Here is a 14,937-nt window from a genome sequence, read left to right on the forward strand (position 1 = left end):
AGGGTTGCCATTATTTTTCTCTCTGTTCTTTCTATCAGTCTGCGCGGTAGCACAGTTGTATCGTCACCGTTCTCCTCACACCGGTTGGAAATGGCCCGGGTTCGAATCCCATCGATGACGCGAGGAACTTTAATGGGCTTTTTTCACCCTGTGGCTGAGTTAGTCGGTCTCAGCAGTAGATAGCAAGGTTCCCCCTCCCAGAAACTGGGGTTTTTCGTCCAGCAAAACAGACAAATTGACTATAGAACACACGCAATTAACAGACATAGGACACACAGCAGATGAATTTAATTATTCGGGTGGCCTAGTATAATAGTCAAGTCAACTTCTATGTGGTAGCGCAAGTGTGCCAGCTGTTTCTCGTGAAGTGGACATGCCGTATTCCACTGTAAGGCTAATAATACGTCAGGAGTTGCGGTACTATCCTTACAAGATGCACATGCTACAGCAGCTAAAGCATGATGATGCAGTTATTAGTTTCACAAACGCACTTCAGTTTCTGGCGCGAATGACAGTGGATATCACTTGGCCATGGAACATCCTTTGGAGTGATGAAGCCCACTTCTACTTAAATGGACAAGTGAATACGCACAACTGCACAATCGCATTTGGGCAACAGAAAATCCTCGAGTTATCCAAGAGGTCCCGTTGCATTCTCCGAAAGTGACAGTGTGGTGTGGATTTACGGCCACATTCATGATTGGGCTATATTTTGTTGAACCGGTAGCACCGACTGGACCCCGCACCTGTTCCGTCACTGGACAGCGATATTATGAAATGTTGGCAAATTTCGCAATACCAGAGTTGCAACAACGTGGGTGCCTTCAGGATAACATATTCATGCAAGATGGTGCGCCACTCCACATCCACGGTTGTGGCCAAAGATTGCTGAGGCAACACTTTACAGACGAACGGGTCATTAGCCGTTGTTTCCAGACATCTTGGCCACCTCGATCATCCCATGCGACTTTTGGTTGTGGGTTTTTTTGAAGAACCAGGTGTATCGGGAAGGATGTCAAACTCTGGCAGATCTGAAAGACAGCATTAGACATCATGTGCTGGCTATTCCAGTTGACATGTTACGTTCTGCTGAAGAAAATGCTGTTCTTCGAATGGAAACTGTTGTTGACCAAAATGGAGGACACATTGAACAATTGTAGCGTTGTTCAAGTGATTTGTATTGCCACCCAGCACCATATAGTGAAAAATTATGTAACTAAATTTTTTTCCCAATAAATGGCGAGCACATTCTTTATTGTACCTGTTGTCCAAATTTCTCTTCAGTACGAGCCTTAGAACTCACTCCAGAGCCCTCTACATAGGAATACTTTAATTTTAACAGATGCTATTAGGCTGCATCAGGACACTATTAGGCAGCATGCTCAGAATTTAATATATACAAAAAAATTATATTTTTGTAGGCATGTTTACAATTTTAATTACAGCCTGTTATTGTATGAGGAATTTAAACAAAAAAATTAGCGAAACATTTATTTGTTTAGCAAAGATGATAACAAAACTAAAAATGGACGAACTTAGACAACAAACCATTTAATTACTTTTTTGCGATGCTTAATGCCAGATAGTAGTCTGATATTTGGTTCCAACATTGTTGAGCGTAGTTTTAATTGGTCCTTCAAGTGAATATCCTTCATCTGGTATCTCAAACTTGTTTTTATTTGTGTCATATATGAAAATGTTGATTCACAACAGTAGGTTGTGCCAAAACAAGATAGCATTCGACGTGGGTATTCAAGCATTTTTCCATATTTGAAGAGGATCCTTCTTCGCGCCAAATAGAGACTTCAGAATGCTCAATTAATTCCGTCTGTACGTCATCAGGTGCTTTGGAGACATCAATCAGGTAGTTGAAAAGCTAGTATGAGATCACGTTTCTCAAAATCAGCAAACCTTTCATTGTATTCTTCAGTCAGGGAGTCTAGAAGAGCTGTGTATTCTTTCATTTCGCATTGCCATAATGATTTGTTTGTATCCTGTTCATTAATTACTTTTGCCAGTTCAGGAAAGTGTTCAGCTGAAAGTTCTGATCGGGTAAGCAAGGTTTTGAAAAAGGTCAGCTTTTTCCGAAATGCCTGTATTTTAAGCCACATATTATATATAGATTTGGTTTTACCTTGCAAAAAATATTCAGATCATTTTCCTTTGACATTATATCGCGCAAAAATGCAATATCTCTGCAGAATTCGACTTTTGATAATTCACACTGTTGATTCAGTTCCTCAAAAAAGCTTCTGATTTGTTTCCGCAAAGATAAAAGTTTGACAAGTATTTGTTCTTTGGACAACCAGCGCACTTTAGAATGATATGGCAGATCCACACTGAATGTTTCATCATCAAGCTGAAGCATGTTGCGAAATTGGCAATGTCGTGATGTATTTGCTCGAATGTAGTTTACAATACCTATAACTTTATTTAATGCGTCACTTAAAACGGCAGATTTTGCACACAGATTCTGCTCACGAAGAGTACACTGAAAGGAAATCAAAGTATCTGGATCTGGCAATTCTTTCTGTAGTAACGCAACAAATCCTTCATATTTTCCTCTCATGGAAGGTGCGCCATCTGTGCATACACTTACTAAATTACATAAATTCAGTTTCGCTTCACAACATTTTTCTTTGAAGATGGTGAATATATCAATTCCACGTGTCCTGGCAGTAAGGGTATCCAAAGCCAGTAACTCCTCCTCGTGACAATGAAAATCCGCAGCTATAACACGAATAAAAAATAACAGCGCTGAGTCAGCAATGTCAGTGGATTCATTCAAGGCGATTGGATAATAAATGTCTTCGTTTTGGCGTATTGCATGAAGCTGATTTGTGTTGCCAATCAGTTATGGTCCTCCTTGAAAGAAGTAGTTGTTTGTATTTATTAACCTTAGCTTAATCTAAACATCCCACAACTTCAACAATGCATTCCTTTATGATTTCTACATTTCTTCCTTTAATATTCTTTTCTTATTTCTTGATATAATCGGGCTAGCAGCAAAAATTAATGAAATACATAGATTGATTGAAAATTCAATTTTAAGGGAAACAAGCCGATGGAATTGGGGAGAATGGCCGGAATATCAACTGATAATGATAGCAGTCAGAGTATGGAGAGAGATCCTGTGGTAATGGAGTTGGAGAGGCTTGGGTAAGAATCTTGGATCTCCGGGAGCTCTTGCTCGTGATTAGCTGTCATAATAGAGGTTGCTTGATGAATCTTGTTTCTCTGTTCCATTGATAGGCAGCAGTTGCATTCGATGTTCTAAATGTCTTCGTCAGTCAATTGTTAGCCATCTCGTATTGGGCTACACTGGCGATTTGTGAGCATTCGTGGTGCGCAGGCGCAGTTAGAAGAGCGACCCAATATCCAGTCATGGTAACCTTCGCTTGCTTTCAGGAACTGGCTACCTTTTTTAACCATGGTAGTGATATTTTATATTTATAAATTAAATATAAATTCAGTATTTATATAAATCGATATTATTATCAGTTTAAATTAAATTTAAATTATTTTACATATAAACTATAAATGTTTAGTATAAAAATTAAATAAGTAATATTTTATAAATTAAAAAATATATTTTGTTGGTGTTAACGCGAACTATCCACAATAGTGACACAGAATTTCAGCTGACGTTCCAAGCTGGGCCCCGCAAACTGTAAGGCCGAAGAATAAATGCCTATTCTTATTTTAAAAGGAAACAAAGTCGCAAAATTGGAGAAAGTTTGTGACTTAACGCCTTAGTTTAAGGAAAGTTGCGTCCTGACTGACTTAACTTCATGAAAGTTATCACATTACAAAGCAGCAGCACTTCTGAAAAATGATTTTTAATCATTAGCATATGTTATGTGAGTATTCTTATATTTCAAGGAAGCAGTCTGAAAACAGAAAAAAAACGAGGAAAGTTTGACTTATTTTTCGCAATATTTCATTACAGGTTTCATTCTGGTTAGGAAAGAATAATTATAATATTTAATTATTTCTTCCTTCTGTGTTTGACTGAAGTTTGTACGCATTGTTCTGAAGTACCCGAGTGACTAATCCTTTGAGGTACGCCAACGTAGTGATGATTGTGACATACATACGAAGCATCTGACGTTCATTATGACCTTTTCACAATAAAAAATTAAATATGCAACGATGTCATCACACACTGCTTACCGAAATTCAAGGTTTTCTTATAATATATCGTATTATAAGAAAATATCGTATTAAGGATAGACGATGTATTATTTTGCGTTGTCTGTATTTTATTCAAATTTAGAGGCGACATTTGCGCTTGCGGGATGAAATTTGGACTGATATTTAATATTATAATTATTCTAATTAAATACAAATTTATACAAACTACAAGTTTCGTACTTACTATTATTGTAATAGATTGTAATTTTCATGAAATACGCTCCAGAGGCTGTTCCAGAAAACGGAAGTTGAAGAGGTAATTAAGGAAGAAGAAAAGTTGGTTCTGTGAATTTGAAGTTGAACAGTGAAGGATGCTTACTGGTTTCGGCACTTATTGAGACTAGTTTGGAAGAGAGAGAGAGAGGGGGGAGAGGGAACTCGTGGCAGAGAAGGAAAATTCATGGGATGCTTATAAATTATCAGGCGACACAGAAGCCTATGGTAAATATAAACTAGTCTGTTATTAAGTCATAAAGGAGGTTAGGCAAGCGAAAGCAGATTATAGAAATCTTTGGCAAAGAAAAACAGCAAAGACTTCTTTACTTATGTAAATTCTAGAAGGAAGGTGATGAATCAGATTGGTCCATTTGACATTGAAGGTTCGACTGTTGGTGATCCTGTTCAAGTCGCTGACAAGCCGAATGTATCTTGCATCTACCTTCGCACATCAGGAATTCTTTCGGGAAGGGAATGCAGGAATTTTATCAAATTCTAGCAGGGAGCTAAATGATTTTGTAATAACTGAGAAGAAAGCGGAAGAGAAATTGTTGAAGTTAAACATAAGAAAAGCACCTAGGGTGGGCCGGATCTATCCAATTATATTAAGGAAGGCAGCGAGGGAAATAAACAAACCTGTAGCCATAATTATGACAGCATACTTGGAAACAGGGGAAGTCCCCACGGAGTGGAGATGTTCGATGTATTCCCAGTTCACAAACGGAGATCAAAGAGTGATACGAGTATTTACAGACCTGTTAGGTTAACTTCTGTTCCTGAGAAAATAATGGTTGATGATTTTGATTTGGTAGTTGTTGACGCATCGGCTTCTGTGGCCATATTGCACCTCCCAAGGTTTTTGCGGTACTTTGATCCAAGCCCGAGGCGGGAATCGAACCCGCGACCTTTGGGTTGCTGGGCAGGTACTTTACTCACTCGGCTAGCCCGGTCGGCGAAAATAATGGAGTCACTGGTTAAAGAAGCATTGCAAGATCATCTAGACAAGACTGCAGTAATAGTTCAGACACAGCATGGGTTTGTTAAGGGGAAGTCTAGTCTGATAAATTTGATTGGATACTACGATGTAGTTACAAAGGAACGAGATGCAAAAAATAATTTTGATATCATATACTTTTATTTCAGGAAAGATTTTGTACTGTTGCATATAAAAGACTGCTGTACAGATTGCAGCATTTTTGGGCAAATTGCTGGTATGGATAAAGGGATGGTTAAGTGGAAGAAGACAGAGAGTGGTAATCAATGGACATTGCCCTTCGTGGACTAATGTTATTTATTTATTTTTTTATGTGAACCCCAAACACGAGAGGTATTAGAACCTATAGTACTTAGTACCGTGCTTGGGTTGGAGGTTGAGAAGATGAAAGAAGATATTTGTTGACATTGAACTTGAACTTCTGTAGATTGTAATTTTCAGGAAATACGCAAGAAGGAAGGTTGTTCCAGAAAACGGCAGTTGAATGAATAAATGAGGAAGATGAAAAGTTGGTTCTGTGGGTTTGAAGTTGGACAGTACATGGATGTTGGCTGGTGGCGGCACGTGTTTGGACTGTTTTGAAAGAGAGAGCTGGAATTATAGAAGCCAATTCAGAAGAACAGTGCCCATGGAAGTATCTGTAGAAGAGGCATGCAGCAGAAACAGTGCGTCTATGAGAAAGCGAGTGGAGAGACTCTGTTAGAGATGAATCATTAATTAACCTAACTGCCCTCTTCTGAATGGAATCAAGAAGCCTGAGAGAGGTTTTGGGGGCACCACCCCAGATGTGGGAACAATATTCCATGGCAGGGCGGATTTGCGATTTATACAGAGTGAGCAGCTGTTTGGAAGAAAAGTAACGCCGAGAGCGAAAGAGAAAACCAAGTTTTTTAGATGCAGAGGAAGCAATATTTGTAATGTGCTTGTGCCAAGAGAGATTAGAAGTCCAGGCAATCCCCAAAAGAGATATATCATTTTGCCTAGAAATCGGAGTGTCACTAAAGATAAGCATAGGAGCAGAAGAATCCTTTTTGCGAGATATAAGACAAGACTGAGTTTTAGAAGGGTTGAAATCAACTAAGTTGTCTTTGCCCCACTGGAGAATTACCTGAAGATCGGCATTTAAGGAATTGGTAGCAGATTTTCGAGAAATTGAAGCTGATTGAGCAGGACAAGGTTTCTCAAAATGGAAAGTTGAATGCAATGTGCTATCATCGGCAAAACAATGGATAGGATTTCCAGTCAATGGAAGAAGGTCATTGATATACAAGAGGAAAAGGGTGGGGGAAAGAACTGAACCTTGGGGGACACCGGCATTAGTGGAGAAGTTAGAAGACAGAGAGCCATCTACCATCACCCTCAGTGAGCGATCAGAGAGAAAACTGGATAACCAATTACTAAAAACAGTTGGCAAACCATAAGATGGAAGCTTGTTTAGAAGACCTTTATGCCAAACACGATCAAAAGCCTTTGAGATGTCAAGAGCAACTACTTGTGTTTCACCGAACCTTTCCATTGAATTAGTCCATAAATGGGTAACATAAGCCAGAATATCACCAGTGGATCGACACTGACGGAATCCATACTGGCGATCGTTGATCAGACGGAAGGTTTCTAGGTAGTTTAAGAGTTGGCGGTTAATTGATTTTTCCATTACTTTAGAAAGAGTAGAAGTAATTCCAATGGGAGATAATTGGATGGGAGGGATTTGTCACCCTTTTTAGGAACTGGCTGAATATGAGCAAATTTCCAAGCAGAAGGAAAAACACCTTTGGAATAAGAAAGTGAAAAAAGGGGGCAAAGAATAGGAGTAAGTTCAGGAGCACAGGTTTTGAGAACAAGTGGAGAAATACCATCAGGACCTGGAGCTTTCTTAGCATCAAGATTCATCAAAATCCTTCTGACATCCTTTTGACGGAACACCACAGGAGGCATTGAATGGAGTGAGTTGGGAATGGTGGGAGGTGTTTTACCAAGATCATTAATACATGAGCTGGAAGAAAAATGGGATGCTAGCAGGTCAGCTTTATCCTTGGCTGAAGTGACTACAGAACCATCTGGTTTGGACAGAGGTGGGAACAGAGATGGGCAAAAGTTGCGGCCAATAGCTTTGGCAAGAGACCAGAATGCTCGGCTACTATTAGGGCAAGAAGCAAGTTTTCTACTCTTAGCCTGTTCAAACTCTAGTTTGGACTGATTAATAACTGCTTTACAATTGTTGCGGCTTTGGTGTAGGCAGAAAATGAAACTGAAGAATTAGAAACAAGCCAATTACGATATGCAACATTCTTTTCTTGAACAGCCTTAGCACATCTATTGGAAAACCAAGGTTTAGATAAAGGACGAGATTTTTAATCGGAGTGAGGGATAAAGGATTCCATTCCTGCAAGAATAATTTCACTGACATGATCTGACACGATATTAATGGAGTCCTCTAAATTGCGTGTGTTGTCTGGTCGATTTGCCTGTTTTGCTGGGCGAAAAAAACCCAGTTTCTGTGGGGGGGAAATCCTTGCTTATCTATTCCTGCGACCAACTAACTCAGCCACGGAGTGAATAAAGCCCATTAAATTTCCTCGCGTCATGGACGGTATTCGAACCCGGACCTTTTCCACCTGGTGTGGGGAGGACGGTGGCAATACCACTGTGCTACCGCGCAAACTGTAACGAGAACTATAAATGTTAGGCAGATGGGCTGAGAAATGGCAATTGAAATTTAACATTGATAAATGCAAAGTGCTGATTATGGGTAGCAGCAACAGAGTACCGTAAAAATTGTGTGATATTACACTCGGGGTAGTCGAAAATGAAAAAGATCTGGGGATAATTGTGCAGTTAGATATGAAGTTCTGTGAGCAATGCTGACAGACTGCCAGGACAGCTCATGGGGTTTTGTCAATGATATACAGGAATTTTGCTTGTAGGGATAAGGAGGTGATTATTCCATTATATGAGGCATCTTGAGTACTGCATACAGGTATGGAGGCCTCATTTTAGGAGGGATGTACTGCAGGACTTTCGAGGTATAGAGAGGGGCAACCAGATTGGCTAGGAGAACAAAGGGATGCTCTTACCAAGAAAGACTTCATTTCTGCAAATTGCAGCGTCTGGAGACTAGACACCTGCGAAATGATCTGATTGAGGTTTTTAAGGCTTTGAATGGATTGAGCATCAATGTTGATGGGATTCTATCTCTTGCTCAGACCACACACACATAAGGGGGCACAAATTCAAACTGAGGAAGGACGGTTGCAGAATAGATGTGTAGGAAATCTGCCTTTAGCCAGCTGGTGGGTGATTGCTGGAACAAACTTCCATCTGTCGTTGTGGAATTTGATAGCTTAAATAAATCCAAGGAAGAACTAAACATGTTGGTATCGTTTTTTTTTTTTTTTTTTGGCTAATGTTGTATAAACTTGCTTTCTTTCATCAATTGCCACTGCTAATGCTATTGCTAATTATAGATTCTAATTCAGGAATAGTACCCATGGAAGTATCTATAGAAAAGACATTTAGAAGAAACACTACGTCTATGAGACAGAGAATGGAGATGCTTTGTAGGAGACGAGTCATTAATTAACATAACTATCCTCTTATTGAATGGAATGTGGAAGCCTGGGAGAGGTTACGGAGGCACTGCCCCAGATGTGAGAACAGTATTTTATGGTAGAGCCGATTTGAGATGTGTACAGAGTGAGTAGCTGTTTAGAAGAAAGGTTATGCTGAGAGCCAAAGAGAAAAGGAGTTCTTTAGCTGCAGAGGAAGCAATATTTGTGATGTGCTTATATCAAAAGAGAATAGCAGTCAGTGTAATCCCTAACAGACATTTGCTATCTTGTCTAGAAATCTGAGTGTCATCAAAGAAAGGCATAGGAACAGAAAAATCCTTTTTTCGAGATATAAGATAGGACTGAGTTTCAGAAGGACTGAAATTAACAAAGTTATCTTTACCACACTGGATAATTACCTAGAGATCAACATATAAGAAATTGATAGTGGATATTCGAGGTTGAAGCTGTTCGTGCAGGGAAAGGTTTCTTAAACTGGAAGCTTAAATGCAATGTGCTGTTATCAACAAAACTATGGATAGGATTTCCAGTCAATGGAAAAAGATCATTAATATACAAAACGAAAAGAGTGGGAGAAAGAACTGAACCTTAGAGAATACCAGGATTAGTGGAAATGTTAGAAGATAGAGCTGTCCCACCATCACACGCAATGAGCGATCTGAGAGAAAACTGGATACCCAATTACCAAAAACAGTTTGTGAAACTATAAAATGGAAACTTCTTTATTATATCTTTATGCCAAAAACTATCAATCTTTGAAGTGTGAAGAGCAACTGCTTAAGTTTCACCAAATTTTTCCATTGAATTTGTCGATAGATTGGTAGCATAAGCCAGTATATCACCAGTGAATTGAACACTGATGAAATGCATACTGGCGGTCATCGATCAGATGGCAGATTTCTAGATAGTTTAGGAGTTGGCGGTTAGTAGATTTCTCCATTACTTTGGAAAGAATAAAGGCAAGTGCATTGGGAAGATAATAATTGTATGGGAGGGATTTTGTTACCCTGTTTTAGGAACTGTTTTGATATGGGCAAATTTTCTAGCAGAAGGAAAATAACCTATGGAATAAGGGAGTTTAAAAAGAGAGTTTCAAACTGTTAAAAATTTTTCTGGTGTCCTTTTAATTGAAGATCACAGCAGGCAGTGTGAATGGAGTGTACTGGGAATAGTAAAAACTGGTTTATCAAGTTAGTGGATACAACGGTTAGAAGAAAAGTAAGATACCAGCAGGTCGGCTTTATCTTTAGCTCAGTTGGCGACAGAACCTTTGGGTTTTAACAGCGGTGGGAATGGAAATGGGAAAAAGTTGGACATTTGCAAAAGTTGTACCATTTGCACAAAAAGCTAGTTTTCTATTCTTAACCTGTTCAAAATCTAGTTTGGACTGATTAATAACTGCCTTACAATTATTGCGCGTTTTCGTGTAGGAAGGCAGAAAATGAACCTGAAGATTTCGATTTAAGCTAATTGCGATATACAACATATTTTTCTTAAACAGCCATAGCGCGTTTATTGGAAAACCAAGGTTTAGTTAAAGGAGAGAATTTTAAGGTGGATTGTGGAATAAAGGGTTTCATCTCTACAAGAATAATTTCACTGACACGATCTGAGTAAACATTGACATCAAAAGATTTAAAATAGTAATCCAACCAAGGAAAGGACAAAAAGAAATCTCTCATTTTGCATTCTTGTAATGCCAAACAACACGAGAACGAGAATGGCCACAAGAGAAAAGGCTCAATTGTTGGTGTTGTAGGGTTTTACTCCCATCAGCAACTTAGCACATATTGCTCCATATAAATATGTCTGTGTTCTGAGGTCGATTTGCTGTTTGCCGAACGAAAAACTCGAGTTTCCGGGAGGAAAAACCATACTGTCCTCGCTTGAGACCGACTAAAGCAGCTACGTTGTGATGAAGACCCACAAAAATTCAAATATTAAATAATAACACATTTCGGCATTAGGCAATAGTATAACTATTACAATAACTAAATGGAAAATGGTGCAAGGAAGCGGATTTTTTAAAAGACCTTGCCGTCATCATAAAGTGATTTCCGATTTTAAATTTACCGAACTCTCAGCTTCGACCACTATGATAGAGAGTTTATTCCAAATGGTTTACAACAGTGTGTCCCACATGATTTTGTTAAATATATGCTTAAAATATTCATATAAATTAGTATCTCTCAACAGTATGCTGTAATTTCTCAATTAAACCCTTAGGTCTTCTTGTCATCCACTTGGGCATCTTTCATTTGCGGAACTTTTCCGCTCGAACAAATGCATTTGTAGTTTCTAGAATAAATCCTTTGAATAATGAGCTGAAGTTTGATGATTTTAAATGTAAGATTCTAAATATAACGATACTGCATGTTTTGCACCTGGGGAACAGAAATCCAGGAGTTAATTATAAGCTAAGGGGACGAGGAGTTAAAATTTCTCATGACGAACGAGTTTAGTTGCCTGTTCACTTAATAGAACCAACGAAATACCTTCTTCTATTACAGTTCTCCTCCCCTTGAAATTGAAGCCGTCACTTTTTCCTTCGACGATAAAAATCTCTTTGGACACCACCCATTTTATGAAAGGTTAGTGATTACTCGTTGTTGGTTCCTGCACTGTCAGCATTTGGATGCAATTTGTATCCTTGGTGTGTGTACTTTCTGTGACTTGTTGGAATACGAATAAATAACAATTACCTAGATGGCTCAGATATCTGTTGCCTCATGGCCTATTGCCAGTCCGCGATTTGCAATCTCTAAGAGGCAGGTTGTCTGTATGTTTAAGCGCCAAAGCAACTAAGGCTATGAGTATCTATATTAAGTCTCTAATTGTGTACATTCTTCGGTCGGTTTGCTGTTTTCTGGACAGAAAACCCGAGTGCCGGGAGAAAAAACATGCGAACATTGCTGAGCCTGAACTGTGAAAAAAAAAAAAAAAGTCCATAAAATTTCTTTGTGTCGGGATTTGAACTGGGGCCATCATAACCACTGTACTACCACGAGGGCTGAAAGTGATCAGTGATCATCGCAGTAACATTAAATATTGAAGGTTTGCACTAGAATAAGTTGTAACGAAATTTAAAAATTTAAGTTGTGAAATTATTGTTCATATTTTTTAGGATGGGTGAATGGAATTCTCAGCTGGAAAGTGTGGGTCCCTCTATCAAGGATCTCTTACAATGTCTACATCTGCCACTGTATTGTGATCATTGTTTTCATGGCATCCTTAAGAGAAACGATAACAGCTAGACACGTTTTAGTGGTAAGTTCCAGGAACTGTCTTCAATGAAATTTAGAGAACTGGTGAACTTTGTTTGCATTAATACTAAGAGCTCCAATTGGCGCATTGAGTCGAATGTCTCATTGCCATTTCAAGTATTTATGAGTAATCTAGAACCACATAGGGAAACCTCTGATGCCGTATGACACGAACACACTTTATACCTTTGGGGACTGACAGGTGCCGGTTTTTAAAATTTTCTGGATTTTAGAGAGATATACCTAGTAGTTGAGCAGTTTTGAAGGAGAATATTTTAATAAATATTAAGCGAAAACAACCGAACTTATTTATATCTGTAAGCATTTATAATTATTATTTTCTCATTTAATTTGTTTGTCACTAAGAGTCAGATTCGTCGTCCTCCTCACACTGTGTGGAAAAAGACATGAGTTCGAATCCCAATGACGCGAGGAATTCTGAAGAGCCTTTTTCACAACACAGCTGAATTAATCGGTCTCAGGCGAGGATAGCATGGTTTTTCTCCAGGAAACTCGGATATTTCGTCCAGAAAACAGGAAAATCGACCACAAAACACACGCATAATTTACAAATACACTGCGCGATGTACTTTAATTCGCTAATGCGCCTAAAACACTACCACAAGCCAACTAAGGCTCAGATACTGTCTAATGAGGGATCACTTAGTCCCGAAATAGGCTGTCAGGTAGTCCGACATTTTAAACAAATGGTCAATTAATCTTTTCGAGAGGACATCTGTTTGACGTGGTGCAATACCAGGCAACTCGTTTCAATACAAGCTTTTTTCGTTGTGAGACCTAAAACTATTGATTATCTGTGCAGTTGATATCCTGCTGGCTGAGGAAAACAGATTACAATACAAGATTATCCTGCATTTATATCTTATAAAGAAAGAAATGTCACTTTTTTTTCAGGGATTCTTAAAGATAAATGCATTCGTTGATACTAGCGCCGGATTTCTTTCTTAATACTGTACTTCCGAATTTAAAAATGGCGAGTGCCATGTCAACGTCTGAGATCGACAGCTCAACTGGTCACTGTTAATGCCGGAGGAATGAAGGACTATACCCGCTGTAGTTTATCTTTCGTTGGTCCTACAAGACTGGCTTTCCCGCTCCTTTGCCAATACCAAGATTGTTGCTTTTGCGGACGATCTCACGATAGTGGTGTCCGGCCGCTCTCGCAAAACCATAGAAGACAATGCTAATCGGGTCCTTGACGACCTCTCTTCCTGGGCTGCACTAAATAAACTACGGATAAATCCAAACAAGACTAAAATGATGCTATTTAAAAATAAGCTGGACCTCAGGCGGCCTCCGCAAGTTAAAGTCTCTGGGGTACAACTTCCCATTGTCACACAGACCACTGTGCTAGGGGTGGTTCTGGATCACAAATTAAGTTTTCACCCCCACCTCATCCATCTCAGCTCCAAGGTGAAAAAATTTTCGGGCTCAATCATCAGAATCACCAGGAATGAATGGGGCCTGTCCAAGCGGTCACTTCAGCTGTACTATAAAGCCGTCTTCCTTCCGATCGTGACATATGCTGCAGGTGCTTGGTTCCACAGAGCTAGATTGGTTAATATGATATGCAAATTGGGCTCTATACAACGGACAATGCTTCTGGCTACCCATAGGGTATGCAGGACAGTATCCACTGCTGCTATACAGGTCTTAGCTGGGACCCTTCCACTGGACTTGTATGTAACCTTCCGTGGCCTGACCTTTAGAATCAACAAGAAAATTCCAACCAAGATCTTAGACATTGAGCTAAACCTGAACACTGACCCTAAGGCAGAGAAAAGACGCTGTTATAATGAGATGATAAATATCTGGCAGACAAGATGGGACACTTCCACCAAGGGAGCAGCTACAAGGAGGTTCCTGCCAGATGTGACTTTCCCCTCCTCTAAGTCGGCACAGAAGTGGCTCTCTCTAACTCTTGAGACATCATTCCTAGTCACTGGGCATGGCTCATTGAACGAGAAGCTCTTCCAACTAGGCCTAATACCCATAGACGTTTGCTACTGCGGGGCCAAGGAGAATTGGTTCCACCTTCTCTACGAGTGCGCTCTCTATGAGGACCTGAGGCAAGACCTAGCAAATACCATCCCTCTCACTGAAAACCAACTGGACATTCTGTTACAGACACCACAGAACCTTGCTGCCTTCCAGAACTTCTCAATGCAAGTATTCACGCGCAGGAAAGCCTCCTACAGAATAACGCAGGCTACGAATGGGGATCCCCAGACAGCAGCTTAAAACTTTTATTTTTAATTTATTTTATTTATTTATTTATTTTATTTTATTATTATTTATTTATTTATTTTTTTTTTTCGTCTCCCCACTCTCCACTAGTGTAGCTTCTCTCTCTCTCACTTTTTTTTTTTTTTTTGTTTTTTAATTACACCACGGGATTTTTTTTTTTTTTTTTTTTTATTATTATTAATTACACCACGGGATTTTTTTTTTTTTTTTATTTTATTTTATTTTATTTTTTTTATTTATTAATTACATCACGGGATCTTTTTTTTTCTTTTTTTTTTTTTTTTTTTGTTTCACTTCCTCTGGAATGGGCCCCCAGAGGAACCTGGTCCACCTTTTGACAACATCAGGTGAATCAGAGTTTCTTTTGAGACGGTACGTGTTTTATTGGGACTGGCCCACCTTCCCGTGGTGTGGACGAGTACCCAGAATCATC

General features: G+C 39.2%; 1 protein-coding gene across 1 annotated transcript in view; it reads left to right on the top strand.

Annotated features, from left to right (window-relative positions):
- The window catches only part of LOC150087164 (nose resistant to fluoxetine protein 6-like), an 84,408-nt gene that overhangs the window by 67,541 nt on the left and 1,930 nt on the right, over positions 1-14,937 (top strand). The window contains exon 13 of the mRNA XM_090372388.1: positions 12,098-12,240. Coding sequence (XP_090228514.1) covers positions 12,098-12,240 — 143 coding nt within the window. The remainder of the gene's footprint in view (positions 1-12,097; positions 12,241-14,937) is intronic.

This window comes from Mastigoproctus giganteus, chromosome 4 (assembly GCF_048544385.1).
Source record: "Mastigoproctus giganteus isolate SK-2022 chromosome 4, ASM4854438v1, whole genome shotgun sequence".
In the NCBI taxonomy this organism is placed as follows: Eukaryota; Metazoa; Arthropoda; class Arachnida; order Uropygi; family Thelyphonidae; genus Mastigoproctus; species Mastigoproctus giganteus.